The 20,128-nt window shown below is 41.7% G+C and overlaps 2 protein-coding genes across 9 annotated transcripts in view; one reads left to right on the plus strand and one right to left on the minus strand.

Annotated features, from left to right (window-relative positions):
* The window catches only part of LOC139539181 (POU domain, class 2, transcription factor 1-like), a 29,861-nt gene extending 19,166 nt beyond the window's left edge, over positions 1-10,695 (plus strand). For all 8 annotated transcript variants that reach the window (XM_071342075.1, XM_071342070.1, XM_071342069.1 and 5 more), the window contains one exon: positions 496-10,695. In XM_071342075.1, coding sequence (XP_071198176.1) covers positions 496-770 — 275 coding nt within the window. In that variant the 3' untranslated portion in view covers positions 771-10,695. The remainder of the gene's footprint in view (positions 1-495) is intronic.
* On the minus strand, positions 10,560-18,890 carry LOC139539182 (T-cell surface glycoprotein CD3 zeta chain-like). The gene is made up of 7 exons (XM_071342077.1): positions 18,368-18,890; positions 13,879-13,973; positions 13,626-13,670; positions 11,773-11,844; positions 11,636-11,671; positions 11,409-11,468; positions 10,560-11,079 (listed from the first exon to the last, which is right to left on the minus strand). Exons 1-7 carry the CDS (start codon positions 18,417-18,419, stop codon positions 10,984-10,986), a joined length of 456 nt encoding a protein of 151 aa, XP_071198178.1. The 5' UTR covers positions 18,420-18,890; the 3' UTR covers positions 10,560-10,983.
* Positions 18,891-20,128: the final 1,238 nt, after the last annotated feature.

The raw sequence follows: 20,128 nt of genomic DNA on the forward strand, positions 1-20,128 counted from the left end.
GACTGAGGGACCTTACAGATAATTGTATGTGTGGGGTACAGAGATGGGGTAGTCATTTAAAAATCCTGTTAAACACTATTATTGCACACAGAGTCCATGCAACTTATGTGACTTGTTAAGCACATTTTTACTCCTGAACTTATTTAGGCTTTACACTACTTTTCTCATTGCTCGGTACCTTACACCAGCGGTTCCCAACCTATTCCGTAAAAAATATGAGAACCACAGGTTGAAAACCACTGCCTTACATTTATATACCTGTATAACTAGTCTATACCTGACACTAGTGCACCTGTCTTCTTTGTCTTCACCACACGTTGGTCTTGTCACTGACATCGTTGTGTCTGAGACGTAATCAGAACTCTTCACAGCTCCGGCGGATAGCTAGCTACACTACCCATCCCCATCAATCCACAGTTACTGTAACTCTCCTCCAACTGATGATGTCTAAATAGCTGGGTAACCCCCTCTGTCCCTCCTTTCCTCCCACTGTAGCTCTGGCATCGGGTGGCACTCTCCCCATCACCTCGCTGGACGGGAGTGGTAACCTGCTGTTCGCTAACACCTCGGCCGGCAGCACTCCCAACCTGGTGCAACCCCTTTTCCTGAACCCCCAGAACCTGTCCCTGCTCACCAGCAACCCCGTCAGCCTGGTGTCGGCCGGAGCCGCTGGGGGAGGGGCCCTGCAGGTCACAGCCAACCACCAGGTCACCACGGCGACCGTCCCAGTGCCCGCCTCCACCATCACCACTGCCTCCAAGGCCCAGTGAAGCTGAAGGCTCAAATCGCCTCGAATGACACCCTATGCTCTATTTAGTGCACTACTTTTGGTTAAATGTTGCGTACGATATGGATGGCTTTGGCCATAGTAAGACACTACATGGGGAATAGGGCTGTTGTTTAAGATTTGCCCTTAGGCTACTTGCTCAATCCACTTCTTCATCCTGTCCCTCCTTGTCCTTCTGCCTGTCATCTATCATTATTTAATCATTTTGCTGCCACCAAAAAGAAACCCTCTGTGAAGAGGGTTGGAATTTATATTTTACGTTTTTATTTCATTCTTCATTCTCTCTTTTCCCTTGTACTCCAAAAACGATGTGCGTCTCCCTGGATGTTTTTGTCGGTGTACGCAGCGGGTCACACAGGAGCACTGGGGCGGCCATTTTCTGAGACAGGATCATCTTGAACTCTATGGTCTGTGCTCCTTGTGACCCCTGAGGGACCACCTAGCTTTCCCTCTTTCCTCTCTGTCACCTTTTTCAAAAGTATATATCTTCCTCTTCCCTGTTCAGAACATCTTCTGAAATACTTCTAACCAAAAATTAGATTTAACTTTTTTGACGTTTTTTTCTTCTAACAAAAATGATTTACTACTAAAGTTCACAATCTACATCATCACTAAAAGGGGAGGTTTGCGTGTTTCCCTGTCTATAGTTTGAATTTATTTTGTGTCAGGCTCTGTTGGACAGGCCTCGGCACAAATCATATCAAAGTTATATTTTAGAGGCGCTTAGTTTGTTTTCTTTTGTTTTAGTGTGTGTGAGTGGACATTTTCAGAACTTTGTACTTCTAACATTAATTTAAGCTTTAACTCCGATATACAGGACCAGTCAAAAGTTTGGACACACCTACTCATTCAAGGGTTTTTCTTTATTTCTACTATTTTCTACATTGTAGAATAATAGTGAAGACATCAGAACTATGAAATAACACATATGGAATCATGTAGTAACCAAAAACGTGTTAAACAAATCAAAATACATTTTATATTTTATATTCTTCAAAGTAGCCACCCTTTGCATCACATCCGGCCGTGATTGGGAGTCCCATAGGGCGGCGCACAATTGGCCCAGCGTCGTCCGGGTTTGGCTGGGGTAGGCCGTCATTGTAAATAAGAATTTGTTCTTAACTGACTTGCCTAGTTAAATAAAGGTTAAATACATTTTTTTTTAACCTCTAACGAGCCTCCCCCCACCTCCCCACACACTGATTAGCATAGCTAGCATAGCTTCACAAGTAGATAGTAGCATCTAAATATCATTAAATCACAAGTCCAAGACACCAGATGAAAGATACAGATCTTGTGAATAAAGCCACCATTTCAGATTTTTAAAATGTTTTACAGGGAAGACAAAATATGTAAATCTATTAGCTAAACACGTTAGCAAAATACACAATTTCTTTGTCCACCATTTTTTCTCTCCACCAGTAGCTATCACCAATTCGGCTAAACTAAGATATTGATAGCCAATAACCTATAAAAAACCTCATCAGATGACAGTCTGATAACATATTTATGGTATAGGATAGGTTTTGTTAGAAAAAAGTGCATATTTCAGGTAGAAATCACAGTTTACAATTGCACCGACCATCACAAGACGACTAGAATTACTATAGAGAGCAACGTGTATGACCAATTTACTCTTAATAAAACATTTCATAAGAATAGACAAAGCATAGCAATGGAAAGACCCAGATCTTGTGATTCCAGACAATATTTCAGATTTTCTAAGCGTTTTACAGCGAAAACACAATAAATCGATAAGTTAGCATACCACATGTGAAAACGTTACCAGAGCATCGATTCAAGCCAAAGAGAGCTATAACGTAATCATCGCCAAAATATATTACTTTTTTCACTAACCTTCTCAGAATTCTTCCGATGACACTCCTGTAACATCATTTTACAACATACATATACAGTTTGTTCGAAAATGTGCATATTTAGCCATACAAAACCGTGGTTACACAATGAAAATACTAGGAAATCAAGCCTCAAAATGTCGGACGTCATCTTTCAGAGTGATCTAGTTTAATTGAAAGCTAATCATATACTTGACTAAAAAATACAGGGTTGACAGGAATCGAAAGACAAATTAGTTCTTAATGCAATCGCTGATTTACATTTCTAAAATTATCCTTACTTTCTTATACAGCGTTCGCCAAGAGAAGCTATAACAAACAAAATGGCGTAATATGCGTTTAAAATATTTCGACAGAACAACGATTTATCATATTAAATATTCCTTACTATGAGGTGATTTTCCATCAGATTCTTGGGCAATGTATCCTTTCTTGGGTCTAATCTTCTTTTGGTCGATAGATGTCCTCTGTCCTTCGAAATATCCACTAACGATCGAACGGGACCCCGAAACGTGCCCAAAGTTTCAGAGTGCACGACAAAGAAATTCCTCAAAATCGCACTAAACGGATATAAATTGCTATAAAACGGTTCAAATTAACTACATTATGATGTTTTTAACAACTATAACGACTAAAAACATGACCGGATAAATATCACTGTCTAAACAACCATTTGGAAGGAGGCAGGTCTGATGTCCATTTTGCGCAAGACGCATGCAGGAAGAGAGCGGTACTTCCACGTTTTCGTGTTTTATAGTGGCTCTGATTGCGCAATCGAATCCATTCAAAGCGTGATGACGTACTGACACCCAGAGGAAGACGTAGGCAGTGTCGGTTTCTCCATAGCATCTACTGGCACCTTAAAACCGATCCCAGATCAGGGGTAAAAATTTCTGAAATCTGACTCCCTGTCAGGAAAAGTGCTGTAGAAGTAGTTCTGTACCACTCAGAGACAAAATTCCAACGGCTATAGAAACTAGAAAGTGTTTTCTATCCAATAATAACAATAATATGCATATTGTACGATCAAGAATTGAGCACGAGGCAGTTTAATTTGGAGACCAAAAAATGCTAATGCGGAACAGCACCCCCTATAGTTGCAAGAAGTTAAATTGCCTTGATGACAGCTTTACACACTGTTGGCATTCTCTCAACCAGCTTCACCTGGAATGCTTTTCCAACAGTCTTGAAGGAGTTCCCACATATGCTGAGTACTTGTTAGCTGCTTTTCCTTCACTCTGCGGTCCAACTCATCCCAAACCATCTCAATTGGGTTAAGGTCGGGTGACTGTGGGGGCCAGGTCATCTGATGCAGCACTCCATCACTCTCCTTCTTGGTCAAATAGCCCTTACACAGCTTGGAGGTGTGTTTGGGGCCATTGTCTTGTTGAAAACCAAATGATAGTCCCACTAAGCGCAAACCAGATGGGATGACGTATCGCTGCAGAATGCTGTTGTAGCCATGCTTGTTAAGTGTGCTTTGAATTCTAAATAAATCACTGACAGTGTCACCAGCAAAGCACACCCACAACATCACACCTCCTCCATGCTTCACGGTGGTAACCACCAATGCGAAGATCATCCGTTCACCTACTCTGCGTCTCACAAAGACACGGTGGTTGGAACCAAAAATCTCAAATGTGGACTCATCTGACCAAAGGACAGATTTCCACTGTTCTAATGTCCATTGCTCGTGTTTCTTGGCCCAAGCAAGTCTCTTCTTTGTATTGGTGTCCTTTAGTAGTAGTTTCTAATGCAACAGTTCGACTATGAAGGCCTGATTCACACAGTCTCCTCTGAACAGTTGATGTTGATATGTGTCTGTTACATTTATTTGGGCTGCAATCTGAGGTGCAGTTAATTGCTGATTTCTGAGGCTGGTAACTCTAATGAACTTATCCTCTGCAGTAGAGGTAACTCTGGGTCTTCCTTTCCTGTGGCGGTCCTCATGAGAGCCAGTTTCATCAAAGTGCTTTATGGTTTTTGCGACTGCACTTGAGAAACTTTCAAAGTTCTTGAAATGTTCCGCATTGACTGACCTTCATGTCTTAAAGTAATGATGGGCTGTCGTTTCTCTTTGCTTATTTGAGCTGTTCTTGCCATAACATGGACTTGGTCTTTTACCAAATAGGTCTATCTTCTGTAAACCACCCCTACCTTGTCACAACACAACTGATAAGAAGGAAAGAAATTCCACAAATTAACTTTTAACAAGGCACACCTGTTAATTGAAATGCATTCCAGGTGACTACATCATGATGCTGGTTGAGAGAATGCCAAGAGTGTGCAAAGCTGTCATCAAGGCAAAGGGTGGCTACTTTGAAGAATCTCAAATATAAAATACATTTTGATTTGTTTAATACTTTTTTGGTTACTACATGATTCCATGTGTTATTTCATAGTTTTGATGTCTTCACTATTATTGTACAATGTAGAAAGTAGTAGAAAATGAAGAAACCCCTGGAATGAGTAGGTGTGTCCAAAGTTTGACTGGTACTGTAAATCAATTTCTAATCGTGGTTATAAGGCTTTAAAACCGAGTAATAATAAATGGCCGATATAACGGTTATCGTTGCTTTAAGGAGCGGGGTTGACCATTTGTTCTCTCTCCGGCCTCTGTCTGGTAACACTGAGTTTGTTTATATATAAAAAATATATTTTGCCTGCCACAATTTTGTAAATCGTAGTCTAGGTGCGGACCGTAGACACTGATATGAAATTACTGAAATGATAACGCTTAGAGCTTTAACTGGTTTGGGGGCAGGGGGTTAGCTGTATGATCCATGGAGTTATATGCCTGAGTGTTCTCTGACTGCTATGTCGGTTGGTGTCTATGGTTTTCATGCCAACTGGATGGAGTTGGTGTGAGGCCAACTGGATGGAGATGGGGTCGTTGTCTGTTTTTGCTCTGATAGATTTTTTAATGCCGCTTTATTTACTTGTGCACAGTATCTGTACCAAAAAAAACTGGATTTATGAACTGCAGTCTGCCTGTTTTAGAGAAGTTAAACATTCTGTACCAACATTCTGTCCTTTATTTCTGCTGTCTTTTGACTGGCTTACTTCAAGTTGTACCAAAAATATTTGTTGCTGTGTATTGTCAGTGTAGCTTAGCCTAGTCCAATATTTGAGTACAAGCTCTCCATCTAGACAACAGGAGATAAAAATGCAATATTTTGATGATCACTTTCCAAAGACAAACTTATTTTTTAATTTGACTACGGCTCTCCCTGCTCAGCTTTAAAGTGGCAGCGCAAATATCCAAATAGAAAGGGATGGGAAGAAGGGAGGTCAGGGGTATTGTCCCCCTGTATAAAGTTAATATATTTGAGTGGTGTTTAGGTTTGAATGGTAGTGGTTATATGATATCAGTGGGTGCTTGCCCTCAATACTCTTTCCTGTTTCTCTACGTTTCCCCCAATGATGATATGGCGGACTGTGTTGTGATCCTTTCTAGACTGGCGTATCTGCTTTGGCAGCAGTTTGGGCTGTAGTCAGGCATTCAGTAGTCGGGTAGGGGCTGTCCGTTTTAGTTTTTCTACCAATCCTCAGCCATGAAATAAAAAGCTTGAACCAAAGTTGTTTTCTCACTAGCTGCTGTGCCTGTGTGCTCGCGCAAGTTGCTGTTCACACGATCACTATCCTACACATTACTACTGACAAGTTTTCTTCTCTTATACCCGCCTATTTGAATCCTTTTGGCATCCCCCACCTCTAACCCACTTCTAAGGAACAAGGACCTGCACTTTTTCTTCTAGCTTTCTAACCACATCCTGTTAGCAGCTCTCAGGTCACGTGGTTGAAGCCCTCTCTCCTTCCTCTCATCGCCCAACTAACTTTACTATGGGGGCTCATCCACTGTCAGCACCAGTAAAGATGTTTCGGACCTGCCAAGATCCTTGACCTGCACCCAAGCAACATAGCCCCCTGTGCCGCCCTTATCGAGCTGCCCCTTTCGTAAACAACAACCCCACACAACAGTAGTGTTCTTCTATCGGCCCTAACGTAACCAGATGAATGACTGCATAGTTTGAAAACGCAGAGACATCTCTCTACGCTAATACATTTTTATGTGCTCCTTTTCTAATCGTGAATTACTTTGACTGAATACCTCAGCATCACTTAAACATTAGGTTCACTTTAAGAAATCTCACACCCGTAGAATATTGTAGAATGTACAAGTCAGTGGAGGCTGGTGGGAGGAGCTATAGGAGGATGGGTTCATTGTAATGTCTGGAATGGATTCAATGGAACGGTATCAAACATATAAAAAAATATGGAAACGGCGTGTTTGACTCCGTTCCATCGAATCCATTCCAGCCATTACAATGAGGCCGTCCCCCTATAGCTCCTCCCACCAGCCTCCACTGGTACAAGTACTGAATGGCTTTGCCATTTAAAAATAAACTAAAGAGTAATTGTTGTCTAAAACTAGGACAAACTACTACTGCTATTTTCTAGTACTACTACTTATGGGTTATTTCCAGGTTTTAACAGTTTGACATTATTTTGTGATCCTTGCCAAAGCAAAGCGAAAGCCTTTCTCTCTGCGGCTGGGTTGATGTCTCGATGCTGCTCACTTCACTGGTTTTCTGTTCTTGAGGTCATGGCAAGCCGAATGGGACTTGTAGTCCTATTTGTAGTGCTGTTTGTAGTCACAAACCAGTTGTGAAGCTTGGTGAACCATTGGCCATCGGCACCATGGGAAGTTACTGAAATATTTATCTGAGGAACGACTAAAAGATTAGAGATAAATATATATATAAATATATATACAACTTGTGTAAGATATTCATATTTTATATTTGAACTAGTATGTTATCAAGACTGAATGTAATGTTTTGTCATGCTTATAGAAAAAAAACTTAAAAAAAAACATATTTTTATTAATGTCAAGACCAAAAACTTTGACCGCACCCCCTTGGTGCGTGATTTGCGGACACCTGTGACCATTACATGTGTGGGTGTGGTCTCTTGAGTGAGAGAGGCTTGCTGTGGTGCTTCAATCGGACAGTCCCTGCTTGTGCAGTTGCTAGGGGAACAAACAGACTGATGCGCATGATCTTAATCTTTCATCATCTTTTTTGTCTGGTTGTTTGGTTTACTATGGATTTGATTTGATGTGCTGTTTTTAACAATCATTTGAATGTTTTTTTTATTACTTATGCCTTTAATTGTTTTGTATAGCATGAGAGGGCAAGATCACTGTCTTTCTAGGTTTGACAAAAGATTAACATTGACATTTATGCCTTATTGTTATTTAGAAGACAAGCATTGTAGCATATTGTTGTTTGTGCGACAGTGTATGAGAGTAATCTAGTGAGAGAGGCTACCTCCTCGCTAGCTTTTGTGTTTAGCTAGCTCACTCAGTGCATAGTTCTTTGCTGAAAATCTGCAGTGTATTTTAGGCATAATTTGGGAGAGTGCTGTTCTGGCCGGTTATGTTGCTACCTATGATTTTAGGGGTGACTCATACAGGTCGGGAATACCTATAGAAAAGCTTTACTAATAACTGAACTCCAGCAGGTGTGTGTGTGGTGTGTGTGTGTTTGTGTGTGTGATTGAGAGAAGGGAGTGCTGATTGAGAGAAGGGAGTGCTGATTGAGAGAAGGGAGTGCTGATCGAGAGAAGGGAGTGCTGACTGCAGACCATGATGCTGCGTTTGTTTTCAGTTTACAGATAAAGATAAGATTATGATAAAAGCATTCAAGGGAAGAAGGGGATGATAATATTGAATAGGTGTTTCCTCTGAGTATAAGACTTGTGAAGTTGTGGATCTGGATCTCTCTCTGTTTCGTCTGATGCTCTAGAAGTGGATCTGTGTTGATGCATGTGGTCTACCCCCCACTGTGGTGTGAGGTGGGTGTAAAGGGAAAGTGCAGAACGGCACCAGTAAGTCTGGGGTAACTAGGTGGGTTAAGGGAGCTGTTGTATACCTCATTTTTAACTCGAGACTAAGTGAAACTTGCTTTCATCTACTTTAGAAATAAAAATGTAAAGCTGGATATAAAAAATATAAAAAAACATCAAGGTCCTGTCAGAGAAGCCTACAGGTGTCAGTTTTTAGTGTACAGTGTCAGTTGCAGCCACCAGGGGGAGACACGCACCAGTACCAGAATGTCTGCTTATTTTTTTTATAATAATTTTTTACAAGAGCATCACCATCAGTCTCCCTAAACACACTGGCCTCTCAGACCTCAACCTCCAATTGTCTAATAAGGCTGAAAGTATTATACACATTTTTCTTTGGTTTTACCTCTGAAATATTTACCACTAGTATGTACTTGATTTACCCCTCCATTCTGTTTTCTATGATTTGACAACCCTGCCCTATTTTATTCTAATTTAGATTCTGAATGTAGATGTTGGTGTGTGTGTCTGTTTACCTGGTGGCACTCTGTCTCGCTGTGCTCTCTTTCTTTCCTGTGGGAACGTTAACCAAAGACTTCTAAAGTGATTGTATATGGACTACACCATCTCTCACCCCTCTCTGCTTCACTATCCCATGAGACACACATTCAGCTGTAAAGTCAATACACCTGTATTGCAGAGCTGTGTGTGCACCGTGGACACAACTGGTACCTGTAGCAGTGCCTGTGGATGGGGATATGTTGAGTGTGGAGGGGCAAAGTGGGCTTCTCTGATGGACAGGTCAATTAACCAATCCCGTGGTGGCTGGGTGATGTTTGTTAATACACACTGAGGGTTGATTCTGTGCACACTGTTTATGCTCAGGACTCACTGTCTCTCTGTCTGTCTGTCTGTCTGAAGAACTGTTGCTAGGACACACATGTTCAAAGACTGTCACGAAAATACACTGTTTCTGCCTCTTGGGTACAGTGCGTCTGTTTGGCTCCAAGTCAGTGCATTGTAGTTGCCAGGACACATTGTCTCTAGGATACACATTCTCTGGTTCTAGGGTACTGTTTCTGTCTCACCACTGTTTTCTTTCTTACATTCCCTCCCTCATTTCTTACTATGTTTCTCGATTTTCTCTGTTCAGCTTTGACACTATGCATCATGGTCCTTCACTCTGCATGGCCTGTGTCCGATTGGCTAAACACTTTGGCCAATGGGGTCCCAGGGAAGCTTTGTTTGATGCTTTATTCCAAGTGGGGAGTTGTAGGATCTCACAAGCATTATCCCAATGCAAAAATATCCAAATATTTAATGTTTTACAAACGCAGATACCAAAGATAACTCTGTCCTGTCACTCGCTCTCTCTCTCTCTCCCTTCCTCTCACCCTGCAGCTTGTGTATTAAGAGACAACCCCAGCACTGGCTTTAGTTCTAGCCTCGGTAATTCCAAAGCATAGATGTATATTTTGGTATATTTCTGAGAAACCTAAATGAAAAACTTCTCGTTTGTTTGGTGTATCGCTCTTTTCTGTCACAGCATGGAACTAATTGCAGAACTGTCTTACACTTGGTAGGTTAAAGATATAGTATTTTTGTATGTTTTGGGTGTCAAATTATGTGTGTGATCATATCAGTCAACACGGCCCAAGTGACCATGGTTTAAAAAAATATATATAAAAAACAAAAAAAGGTAAACCTGTACATATTACTTGTTTGTGGATTTTTGAGAAATGCATTCTGTAAAATCATTAATAATTATTCCTCTGTAAACTAAGCTTGGGCTAAACTAAAGGAATGTGTCCACTGTATCTTCCCAGACTGTAGTCTTTCCTCTGAATAATCCCTGTCTGTCACTCTAGAACTCTGGGAGCCACGCTGTCGTTGTGACGCGCGGTTCTACCGTTCCAGTTTGGACTAGAACACTGCTCACTGTTGCCACATGGACACATGCCTCAGATCCGACTACGAAACGCCCCCCTCCAGACATGGCGGGTGGCGGCATATAGAACTGAAAGATTGTGTAGAACATTTTAAAGTATGTGAATCAGGACACATGGTAGATTTGATGCATTTGTCTGCTGTATTTTATTTGTTTATATATATATATATATAAACAATATTTTACTGTAACTGTACAGTTCTCTTTAGTTGTAAACATCATTAAACCATTTTCCAAGTGTTTTAACATTGGAACGTGTACTGTTTTTTATTATGGTCAAAATATCAACATTACCACATACAGCCATAAAGGGCACAGAAAGCGGTCAATAAACATAGATAAGACATGCACACTTTTCTGCTGATTTGTAACATGCAATAACAGGGCAGGGAGTTGAGCTCAAGAGTAGAACACTGCTATAGCCAGAAAGCAGATAACCTTCTATACTGTTATCTTCAGAGATATAAGCTGACTGTGGGATCAGTGCAGGGGAGACCTGCCAGTGGAGTAAACAGCTGCCTCCGTGCCGAGGGCTGACTGGGTCAGATCGGTTTGGAGGTGGCGGAGGGCCGGGTCTGAGTCTGGGTGTTTGCACTGAGAGGCTGGGGGACCTTGGCTTTCTTGTCCTTCTTGCGAGTCTGTGAGAAGAGAGAACCCACAGGAAGAATGTGTAGGTTAATAGCCTTCAGGAGCTATTCTACAGATTAAGTTGGATGACAACATTTCACTTGTGTTGCCCTAGTCTTGTCATGTAAGTTTGATAGCAGTTTTATGAAACGCTGATGACTATCCACAGTGTAGGGTATGGATGGCAGAGTAGAGATTTCATCTTTCCATCTCTCAAATGTACATAACCTATAGATTTTCAATGTTCTATGTCACAATACCAGTAAAATGCAGATATGTAGTTCATGACTCAGCACAGGGGGCTGAGTCATGTGTTTTGTTCACTACATGTGACTCTTACCCTCCCCTTGGACTCGATCACCTGGTAGACCTCACGCCCATCATTATTTATCTGGAGAGCCTAGAAAACAAAACAAGTTTTATGGTATTGGTCAATAAATTAATAAAGCACCCCTGGAATGGAAGGCTTGCAGAAGTGGATGAACCTGCATTTAGGATCAGTGTTCCGCAATATCTCAGAATTGGAACAAGGTTATAAGCCTGTGGTATATAAGGAGTAGTCCTTACCTGGTATGTGTCGCTACTAGCTTCCTGTCTGCGCTTCTAAGAGGGACAACCACAAACATGAACGCATTAACAAGACTGTGCTCAGAATTATAACATGGCCTCTCTCACACGCTAGTCATAATAGCCCTCTCACTCACCCGTCTAGTAGCTGCAGTCTGGTCAGTCCTTAGATCCTCATAGTCGTCAGCAATAGTACCCGTCAGGAGTTCCTTTACAAAAACATACAGTACCAGTCAAACTTTGGACACACCTACTCATTCAAGGGTTTTCTTTATTTTTTCTATTTTCTACATTGAAGAATAATAGTGAAGACATCAAAACTATGAAATAACACATATGGAATCATGTAGTAACCAAAAACGTGTTATACAAATCAAAATATATTTGAGATTTGAGATTCTTCAAAGTAGCCACCCTTTGCCTTGATGACAGCTTTGCCCACACTTGGCATTCTCTCAACCAGCTTCATGAGGTAGTCACCTGGAATGCATTTCAATTAAGAGGTGTGCCTTGTTAGGGTTAGGGTTAGGGTTAGGGTTAGTTTGTGGAATTTCTTTCCTTCTTAATGCGTTTGAGCCAATCAGTTGTGTTGTGACAAGGTAGGGGTGAAATACAGAAGATAGACCTATTTGGTAAAAGACCAAGTCCATATTATGGCAGGAACAGCTCAAATAAGCAAAGAAAAATGACAGTCCATCATTACATTAAGACATGAAGGTCAGTCAATGCGGAACATTTCAAAAACTTTGAAAGTTTCTCAAGTGCAGTCGCAAAAACCACCAAGCACTATGATGAATCTGGCTCTCATGAGGACCGCCACAGGAAAGGAAGACCCAGAGTTACCTCTGCTGCAGAGGATAAGTTCATTAGAGGTACCAGCCTCAGAAATTGCAGGCCAAATAAATGCTTCACCGAGTTCAAGTAACAGACACATCAACATTAACTGTTCAGAGGCGACTGCGTGAATCAGGCCTTCATGGTCGAATTGCTGCAAAGAAACCACTACTAAAGGACACCAATAAGAAGAAGAGACTTGCTTGGGCCAAGAAACACGAGCAATGGACATTAGACCGGTGAAAATCGATTTTTGGTTCCAACCACCGTGTCTTTGTGAAACGCAGAGTAGGTGAATGGATGATCTCTCATGTGTGGTTCCCACAGTGAAACATGGAGGAGGAGGTGTGGGGGTGCTTTGCTGGTGACACTGTCAGTGATTTATTTAGAATTCAAGGCACACTTAACCAGCATGGCTACAATAGCGATACGCCATTCAATCTGGTTTGTGCTTAGTGGGACTATCATTTGTTTTTCAACAGGATAATGACCCAACACACCTCCAGGCTGTGTAAGGGCTATTTGACCAAGAAGGAGAGTGATGGAGTGCTGCATCAGATGACCTGGCCTCCACAATCACCCGACCTCAACCCAATTGAGATGGTTTGGGATGAGTTGGGCCGCAGAGTGAAGGAAATACAGCAAATAAGTGCTCAGCATATGTGGGAACTCCTTCAAGACTGTTGGAAAAGCATTCCAGGTGAAGCTGATTGAGAGAATACTATGGGGAGAGTCTGCAAAGCTGTCATCAAGGCAAAGGGTGGCTACTTTGAAGAATCTCAAATATAAACTATATTTAGATTTGTATAACACGTTTTTGGTTACTACATGATTCCATGTGTTATTTCATAGTTTTGATGTCTTCACTATTATTCTACAAAGTAGAAACAGTAAAAATAAAGAAAAACCCTTGAACTTTTGACTAGTACTGTACATTCAGAATGTCAGTACCGTGTCATGTCCATGATGCCACCATACACACACACACACACACACACACACACACACACACACACACACACACACACACACACACACACACACACACACACACACACACACACACACACACACACACACACACACACACACACACACACACACACACACACACACACACACACACACAAGGTATGGGACGTTGTAGGAAACTCACTGCATATGTGGAGTCCTCCACAGGTTCAGTTACAGACTGGCCCCACTGCAGACAGAGAGAAGAGGGGAGGGGCAGAAACAAGGAGTTGATAACACTGTTCTACATCCATTTATATGTATTCAATTGAACGATAACACGCCTCTGTAAACTGTGCACTAACTCCTCCTCACTGTATACACTTAAATAACTAGTACCTCATCATTGGTAGACAATGGAAGGGTGGGTGGCATTACCCACCTGTATTGTGACTCACCTTCACTTTGAAGAATAGAACGGTGGTGATGATGGAGTAGAGAATCAGGACTCCGTCCAGTATGTAGCAGATGACCGGTTCATTCAATGAAGCCTCTACAGGGCACACAGAAGATGAAGAGTCTTTAAAACACAGACAGGGCACATACACGAGCGCAGAAAAGGGGGGTATAATAATACAGTTGAAGTCGGAAGTTTACATACACCTTAGCCAAATACATTTAAACTCAGTTTTTCAGAATTCCTGACATTTAATCCTAGTAAAAATTCCCTGTTTTAGGTCAGATAGCATCACCACTTTATTTTAAGAATGTGAAATGTCAGAATAATAGTAGAGCGAATGATTTATTTCAGCTGTTATTTATTTCATCACATTCCCAGTGGGTCAGAAGTTTACATACACTCAATTAGTATTTGGTAGCATTGCCTTTAAATTGTTTAACTTGGGTCAAACGTTTTGGGTTGCCTTCCACAAGCTTCCCACAATAAGTTGGGTGAATTTTGGCCTATTCCCCCTGACAGAGCTGGTGTAACTGAGTTAGGTTTGCAGGCCTCCTTGCTCGCACACGCTTTTTCAGTTCTGCCCACAAATTTTCTATAGGATTGTGGTCAGGGCTTTGTGATGGCCACTCCAATACCTTGACTTTGTTGTCCTTAAGCCATTTTGACACAACATTGGAAGTATGCTTGGGGTCATTGTCCATTTGGAAGACCCATTTGCGACCAAGCTTTAACTTCCTGACTGATGTCTTGAGATGTTGCTTCAATATATCCACATAATTTTCCCGCCTCATGATGCCATCTATTTTGTGAAGTGCACCAGTCCCTCCTGCAGCAAAGCACCCCCACAACATGATGCTGCCACCCCCGTGCTTCACAGTTGGGATGAGGTTCTTCGGCTTGCAAGCATCCCCCTTTCTCCTCCAAACATAACAATGGTCATTATGGCCAAACAGTTTTATTTTTGTTTCATCAGACCAGAGGACATTTCTCCAAAAAGTACAATCTTTGTGCCCATGTGCAGTTGCAAACTGTGGTCTGGCTTTTTTAATGGAGGTTTTGGAGCAGTGGCTTCTTCCTTGATGAGCGGCCTTTCAGGTGATGTCGATATAGGACACGTTTTACTGTGGATATAGATACTTTTGTACCTGTTTCCTCCAGCATCTTCACAAGGTCCTTTGCTGTTGTTCTGGGATTGATTTGTACTTTTCGCCCCAAAGTACATTCATCTCTAGGAGACAGAACGCGTCTCCTTCCTGAGCGGTAGGATGGCTGCGTGGTCCCATGGTGTTTATACTTGCATACTATTGTTTGTACAGATGAACGTGGTACCTTCAGGCGTTTGAAATTGCACCTCCAATTGACTCAAATGATGTCAATTAGCCTATAAGAAGCGTCTAAAGCCATGACATCATTTTCTGGAATTTTCCAAGCTGTTTAAAGGCACAGTCAACTTAGTGTATGTAAACTTCTGACCCACTGGAATTGTGATACAGTGAATTATAAGTGAAATAATCTATCTGTAAACAATTGTTGGAAAGATTACGTGTGTCATGCACAAAGTAGATGTCCTAACCGACTTTCCAAAACTATAGTTTGTTAACAAGAAATTTGTGGAGTGGTTGAAAAACGAGTTTCAATGACTCCAACCTAAGTGTATGTTAACTTCCGACAATATACAAACCAGCCATTGTATTGAATAGATGGAATTAGATTATGATAGTACCGATGAATGAATCCTCACACAATGTGCTTATTTCATCAGGAATATTTGATGTGTATGACATGTTTGGGTGAAATTTGCATAAAAAACAGAATAATTGCCCATAATTCTGCATCTTTGGATAGTTGTTCTTCCAATGTTGATCATCATGATTTAGTGACGGCAAAGAAAATGTATTGATCAACTGGAATATTTTTACTTTCTGTTTGTGTGCTTGGACTCAAGATACAGTATAAGTATGGTTGTGTAAATCTTTTTGCAGTCAGTACTGTTCTTTTGATGAATGTATTTGCAATTTGCATGGTATAATATAGTTTTAATGAATGTATTTGTTTTGAGAAGGCAACTACATTTTGAAAATAGATTTACTGTTTTGCAAAATGCCACAGAGTTGTGTGTCTTGTGGACCCTGTTTTTGAAAATCAACATTGTTCCAAAAAATGCTTGTACTCGATTGAGAAAAACTGTAAACAGGTGAATGGATACTTAACTAGAAAGGAGAATGGGGTAGTACTGAGCACAGAGCTGTACCTATATTTACATAGGTGGAAATTGGAGACATTTTACTACATACTTTTTACTACATACATTTTACTAAAGTAAGAGAAAGTCTGCATGTAATCGGAAATATAGATAACAGTCTCCCTGTCAGTAAAAAGGGGGAACTCTATATCTCTCTCAATCTTTATGTGGTTTGCCTCTACACTATGTAGTTCAGTGGTTTCTAGAAAAGCTGTTGCATGGGTAATTTCTTGCACTTATTAATGTAAGAAAGGTGTGGGGGGAAATGCATGAGACCATTTAGCTGGGGCCAGCTGGTGATCATCTACATTTCTACAAGATGTAGGATCTTAATCTGAGCCAGTTTGCTACAGCAAGAAAATAATCCTGCAGCAACAGGAAATGTGAATTATTATGTGAGTTATAATAAATATACACTGCTCAAAAAAATAAAGGGAACACTTAAACAACACAATGTAACTCCAAGTCAATCACACTTCTGTGAAATCAAACTGTCCACTTAGGAAGCAACACTGATTGACAATAAATTTCACATGCTGTTGTGCAAATGGAATAGACAAAAGGTGGAAATTATAGGCAATTAGCAAGACACCCCAAATAAAGGAGTGATTCTGCAGGTGGTGACCACAGACCACTTCTCTTCCTATGCTTCCTGGCTGATGTTTTGGTCACTTTTGAATGCTGCTCTCACTCTAGTGGTAGCATGAGACGGAGTCTACAACCCACACAAGTGGCTCAGGTAGTGCAGCTCATCCAGGATGGCACATTTGTGGCCTGCTGGGGGTCATTTTGCAGGGCTCTGGCAGTGCTCCTCCTTGCACAAAGGCGGAGGTAGCGGTCCTGCTGCTGGGTTGTTGCCCTCCTACGGCCTCCTCCACGTCTCCTGGTAGCGCCTCCATGTTCTGGACACTACGCTGACAGACACAGCAAACCTTCTTGCCACAGCTCGTATTGATGTGCCATCCTGGATGAGCTGCACTACCTGAGCCACTTGTGTGGGTTGTAGACTCCGTCTCATGCTACCACTAGAGTGAGAGCACCGCCAGCATTCAAAAGTGACCAAAACATCAGCCAGGAAGCATAGGAACTGAGAAGTGGTCTGTGGTCACCACCTGCAGAACCACTCCTTTATTGGGGGTGTCTTGCTAATTGCCTATAATTTCCACCTTTTGTCTATTCCATTTGCACAACAGCATGTGAAATTTATTGTCAATCAGTGTTGCTTCCTAAGTGGACAGTTTGATTTCACAGAAGTGTGATTGACTTGGAGTTACATTGTGTTGTTTAAGTGTTCCCTTTATTTTTTTGAGCAGTGTACATTTTTGTAGAGGTTGATTAATTTTTCGTTAGGGCAAATCAAGTCTGTTAAATTCCCACTTTTTTAAAAACTCAAATACACTACAAGTTTGCATTTCCTTCTTTGCAGGAAAATTCTCAGCAACAAAATAGTGATCAAATTAAGATCCTACATCTGTACACGTGCACACATGCAGACACACACACACCTAATTGAGGATATTGACCTGCACACGTGAATGTATGGTATGTTAGGATTACTTCATTGGAAAGATTCACTTTTTTGAGTTTTGATTTTGCATCAAGGACTTTATTTCAAATTCACTATTGAGTCCCCCTCTTTATTCAGCAGAAACACTGTCTCAGAATAATCACTCTCTAGTTTTCAGTTATCAAACACCAACAGGTGCTACTCTTTCGCATATGTGTATGTCTGTGACTTTGCCATTCTGGTAATGCGGAAACGAACAAGGCCACGTCTAAGCTTTCATGTTCTTCGCAGACTCTAAAAATAGATGCGTAGAAAGGTAGCCACTCAATCACAAACATGAACAGATAGGTAGGGTACAGAGCACTATATCTCCTGGAGCCTGCCTCTCTCTCCTGACCAGAGGGAGGACACTCTTCATACTCAGGATAGAGCACCTCTGGGTGGGTAAGGAGGCGAAGGCGGTGAGGGTGGGAGAGGAATACCATCGAAGGGCTTTGGACAGAGCATATACACAGTAGCACAGGAAACATACTATCTAGCCACACTAGAAAACATTAAAGTCCCTTTATAACCAAACGCACAACTGTAATGTACCATTTTCCTAACCTTAGCCCTCACACATAAATTCAGAACAAACAGCTCATATACTTGCTGAACAGTTTTGATGGTATCGCCACTTCTGTGCAGTCTACCATGGCAATTTAGTGACTAAAGTAATACATCTAGGTTGGCACTTACCTGCAGAAGAAAAGAACATCAGCATGACACCTGTCCTCCATGGAATGGTCATGCTTCCTCTTTTCTCTATTTCTCTACAAGGACACGGGTGATGATCCCTCTCTTTCTGTCCTGGGCTGAATGATGGGCGCTAGCTCTAGAGGGCTCTCTTCGTTTTTTTCTTTCACTCTCTCTCTCTCTCTCTCTCTGATCACAGGAAGTGGCTGCACTGACACCAATGTATTTGCCCCCTCTCTCTCTTTCCTACATTCTCTCCATCTATCTAAGCTTCTTATTTTTACCTTCCTAAGCATATATACTTGTCTTGTTTTGTCTTAGTTTTCTCATTGTCTCTTCCTCTCTCTAACCACCACTCTTTCTCTATTTTATGCCCTTATCGCTTTCTCTTAGCATTTGTTTTTCCGTAGTGTAAGTTCAGCTCCTCAGTATCTCCATTTGTAACAGATTTCATGCTTTATCAACAGACAGCCTATGAATGTAAAATCAACTTAATTTTCTAAAAGGTACTGTGTGCTTCCTCCAGCTGTCGAATGAAGCAATAATAAACAAGAGGGTAAGCATTACTGTGATTCTTGGCACAACTGGATTGTTAAACCTGCAAGAGCCTAAATTTGGTTGCTGTTGTTATAGCCCACAGGGACACATCACAAAAACGTGCAATCTACCCCACCATGGCATGGTGCCAGCTCCAGTATTGTACACAGCGAGCAAGGATATCAAATTATCAAAACATTTTAAAGCTAAAGTACAGAATAACTTGATCTCTAATGGTGTACCATTGATATCAACAGGTGAGTCTTGATTTTTTTTTTGTGCTTATATAAACTCAGCAAAAAAAGAAACGTCCCTTTTTCAGGACCCTGTCTTTCAAAGATAATTCGTAAAAATCCAAATAACTTCACAGATCTTCACTGTAAAGGGTTTAAACACGGTTCCCCATGCTTGTTCAATGAACCATAAACAATTAATGAACATGCACCTGTGGAATGGTCGTGAAGATACTAACAGCTTACAGACGGTAGGCAATTAAGGTCAGTTATGAAAACTTAGGACACTAAAGAGGCATGAGGACTGCAGATGTGGCCAGGGCAATAAATTGCAATGTCCGTACTGTGAGATGCCTAAGACAGCGATACAGGGAGACAGGACGGACAGCTGATCGTCCTCGCAGTGGCAGACCACGTGTAACAACACCTGCACAGGATCGGTACATCTGAATATCACACCTGCGGGACAGGTACAGGATGGCAACAACAACTGCCCGAGTTACACCAGGAACGCACAATCCCTCCATCAGTGCTCAGACTGTCCGCAATAGGCTGAGAGGCTGGACTGAGGGCTTGTAGGCCTGTTGTAAGGCAGGTCCTCAACAGACATCACCGGCAACAATGTCGCCTATGGGCACAAACCCACCATCGCTGGACCAGACAGGACTGGCAAAAAGTGCTCTTCACTGACGAGTCGCGGTTTTGTCTCACCAGGGGTGATGGTCAGATTCGCGTTTATCGTCGAAGGAATGAGTCTTACACTGAGGCCTGTACTCTGGAGCGGGATCGATTTGGAGGTGAAGGGTCTGTCATCGTCTGGGGCAGTGTGTCACAGCATCATCAGACTGGGCTTGTTGTCATTGCAGGCAATCTCAACACTGTGAGTTACAGGGAAGACATCCTCCTCCCTCATGTGGTACCCTTCCTGCAGGCTCATCCTGACATGACCCTCCAGCATGACAATGCCACCAGCAATACTGCTCGTTCTGTGCGT

This window comes from Salvelinus alpinus, chromosome 14 (assembly GCF_045679555.1).
Source record: "Salvelinus alpinus chromosome 14, SLU_Salpinus.1, whole genome shotgun sequence".
Taxonomy (NCBI): Eukaryota; Metazoa; Chordata; class Actinopteri; order Salmoniformes; family Salmonidae; genus Salvelinus; species Salvelinus alpinus.

What these genes read in the sequence shown, in the direction of transcription:
- LOC139539182 (XM_071342077.1), bottom strand. Translation starts at nt 18,419, where the DNA reads ATGACCATTCCATGGAGGACAGGTGTCATGCTGATGTTCTTTTCTTCT. An exon ending in TTCTATTCTTCAAAGTGAAG is followed by an intron (nt 13,671 to 13,878) that starts GTGAGTCACAAT and finishes CTCTGTCTGCAG; the next exon opens with TGGGGCCAGTCTGTAACTGA. An exon ending in TGATCGAGTCCAAGGGGAGG is followed by an intron (nt 11,080 to 11,408) that starts GTAAGAGTCACA and finishes CTCTTCTCACAG; the next exon opens with ACTCGCAAGAAGGACAAGAA.